This window comes from Lucilia cuprina, chromosome 6 (assembly GCF_022045245.1).
Source record: "Lucilia cuprina isolate Lc7/37 chromosome 6, ASM2204524v1, whole genome shotgun sequence".
Classification (NCBI taxonomy): Eukaryota; Metazoa; Arthropoda; class Insecta; order Diptera; family Calliphoridae; genus Lucilia; species Lucilia cuprina.
The window spans coordinates 43041399-43044624 of NC_060954.1; the positions used below are offsets into that span (position 1 = coordinate 43041399).

General features: G+C 31.7%; 1 protein-coding gene across 1 annotated transcript; it reads right to left on the bottom strand.

Moving 5' to 3' along the window:
• Positions 1–486: 486 nt before the first annotated feature.
• On the bottom strand, positions 487–1723 carry LOC111679913 (glutathione S-transferase 1). Its single transcript, XM_023441518.2, has 3 exons — positions 1595–1723; positions 1251–1366; positions 487–1165 (listed from the first exon to the last, which is right to left on the bottom strand). The coding sequence occupies exons 2-3, from the start codon at positions 1343–1345 to the stop codon at positions 583–585; spliced, it is 678 nt and encodes a 225-aa protein (XP_023297286.1). The 5' UTR covers positions 1346–1366; positions 1595–1723; the 3' UTR covers positions 487–582.
• Positions 1724–3226: the final 1503 nt, after the last annotated feature.

Here is a 3226-nt window from a genome sequence, read left to right on the forward strand (position 1 = left end):
CTTAGTCTATTCAATATTAGTGACTATTCAATATTAGACAAGTGACAAGTGTAAGGTAAATTGCAAATTTTAGTGATGTAGATTAAATTTGACGTTTTCTATCGGCTTTCATCAAAAAACTAATAATGGCTTTATCTAGTGGTTTTTGTGACATTGTTAAATTCGAAAATAGTGTATAAATATTGGCATCACTGCTAGTGGCAGTACTATGTCAGAAGAGAAAGGTGATCTAACTTAGTGAGTATTAAAGAGACCGGTTAAAAAATATTGCCATAGTTTTGTCATAAATTCTATAAATATTTATTTTCCCAATAACTAAAAACGAAACCGATAGTAACAAAAACAAAAAGAGAGCTTATATGTTCAAAGCAACAACAATTAAATATGTTAATTGTCGAAAATTTTTCATGATGGCAACTCTTTAACTACTGATACAATCTAATGATCATTTACTACTCAAACAGATAAAACTTGTTTTCTATTTTAACATTTTGCTACAAAATTTATTTCAAATATTTTTTTTACACACACTTTGCACACAGTACAATAAATATAGTTTTTTATGATTTTATGATAATTTTTTTAAGCGCTTTTAGCTTTTTTATTTTCTTCCATCTTTTCTTGTACAAATTTGTACAAAATATCAGCTCCCTCTTGATTATTCTTCTTATAGTAGGGCAATTCAGCTAGACGATCAACCCAGGCTTTAAGATTGGGGAATTTCTCCTCTTCAATGGGAGCAAAAAGCATGGCGGTAGAAACCGAAGCTATACAGCATAAATCGGCAATTGTAAGATCTTCACCGCACAAATATTTGGAGGAAGTCAAACATTTCTCAAGACCATCATAGGCCTTTTGCATGTAGGCAACCTTTTCTTGGGCAATATTATCGGCACCAAAATAAATGACAGGTTCTACCATTAGACGGGCACGAGGGAAAAGATGACCGCAATCGAAATAGAGACGGGCGTCAACTTTCATGCGTTGAAGTTTATCTTTGGGATAGAGAGTTTCATCGACCGCATACTTATCAGCCAAGTATGAGCAAATGACATGCGAATCGGTGATAACAACACCGTTATCATCCAATACGGGAATAGTGTGTAGAGGGTTAAGTTTAAGAAATTCAGGTGTCAAATGATCGCCTTCTTTCAAATTCATGGGTCTAGAAAAACATAGAAGAAATTAATTTGGTACAAATTTAAACATTTGTATAAATTATTTTTTCTTTTGTATTGTTTAAAACTTACCTCAAGTCCAAATCAACTCCCAAAGCGGCAGCAGTTAATAGAACTGCACGGCAGGGTGGACTGCGGGGAGTGTAGTATAAAACTGGTTTTGACATTATTGCAGGAATTAAAAAAACCTTTAAGAGAAATTTAGAAATAAATTTAGATGTTATTTTCTTTTAGTTTGATAATGTTTTAAGTGACAGTTTTTTCGGCGGGGGGATTTATTTATTAGTCATTTTATTTACTTGTTTGTCAAATAAAATGTGCTAATTATTTTTGCAAAAAAATAATAATATATATGTGTATTAACACACAAAAATATGATCGATCGTATATGTTTTTGCCGGTCTCTTGTCGCTTACCTTTTAGCTGGAGTGCAAATATACAACTGTTTATGAAATTGGGGAGCGAGTTTTTACTATAGTGGGGAGAATTGGATCACTTCAAGAGGTTTGTGGAGGCAACCAGCTTTCTGTAGAGATGCCACATGTCAAACTTTTATAATACCCAATTCAAAATTCCCTAAATATTTAACAAAAAAAATTTAAATTATTGTGAGTTTTAAGTTGGCGATCTTGTAATATCTAGAGACTTTAAAAGTAGGGTTCTATGGTTGAAACCATAGACTTTTCGACTTTTTTCATTTAGTTAAAAGCCGACTTTTCGACTATAAGTATTTTATAAATAGTCGACTTTTCGACTTTTTCCGACTTTTCAATTTCTTTCGACTTTTTCCGACTTTTCGATTTTTTTTTTACTTTTTGACTATTTTCGACTTCTTTCGACTTTTTGCCGACTATTTTCTGACTTTTTTCGAGTTTTTCCGACTATAATAGAGTTTTTGACTTTTTTCCACTTTTTAAAAATTTTTTTACTTTGTTAAAATTTTTAACTTTTTTAAAATTTTCGACTATTTCTACGATTTTCGAGTTTTCGAATTTTTCCGACTTTTTACGACTTTTCGACTTTTTTCGACCTTTTTCGACTTACCTACTTTTTTCGTCTTTTCGACTTTTATTAACAAAGTCGACTTTTCTCACAGACGATAGTCGAGTTATCGACATTTTTGGAACAAAGTATTTGACTTCGACTTTTTTCGACAAAAAGTCGATTGTTCGATTATTCGAAAGTCGATTTATAGAACCCTATTTAAAAGTCGCTTAATTGATAATCTTTGGTTAAGTATGACTTGGATCGTTCGAATGCTTTTCTTTTGGGTAACAAATTATAGAATAAAAAAATCTTTAAATGGCTATTGAGATATAGAGGTAGATAAGGTTTTAATCTCAGATCTAATCACTCTGCTGAATATCGGCTGTTAACAGTTTTTGTTCAATTAATTTTTAAATTTTTATGATATGACATCATTTTAACGATCGTATAACTATTTTAGAAGTTAGGTATTTAAATATAATTTTGTCATTTTTGTATAATGGTCTGGCAATATTTGTATATTTTTCTTAATCCCTAAAGTATGCTATAAGTAAAATTGTATCAAAGATATAATAAAAGAGAGAAAACTTACAAAATTCATTGTTGCCAGATGTTTTTATTATGTATTGCCCGCCATGATTACGCGGTTTACACGAAGAGTTCGAAATTAGTATTATTGCTTCTAAATAGCATTTCCACGACACAATCGTTGTTCCGCCGCTATACTGTTTCGATACTAAAATACGTTTGTTTATTTTTTTTTTAAATATTTATTATTGGAAAGGATCCAAATTACTTGTGTAGAAGAGCTGAGGAGGCTCTGAATACGTCTTTAAGCTGGACTCAACCGAGATGCCTCAATGTTTACCCGGCAAAAACGGAAATATGTCTCTTCACAAGAAATACAAAAATTTCAACTATGCTTCCTGGACAAGAAGATACCAATGACAGACAAAGTTAAGTACTTACGTGTAATCCTCGACCTAAAATTAAAACTGTATTCCACAGATAGATATGATCAACAGGGCACATCGGTGCTGGGCGATATGTAGGAGAACTAT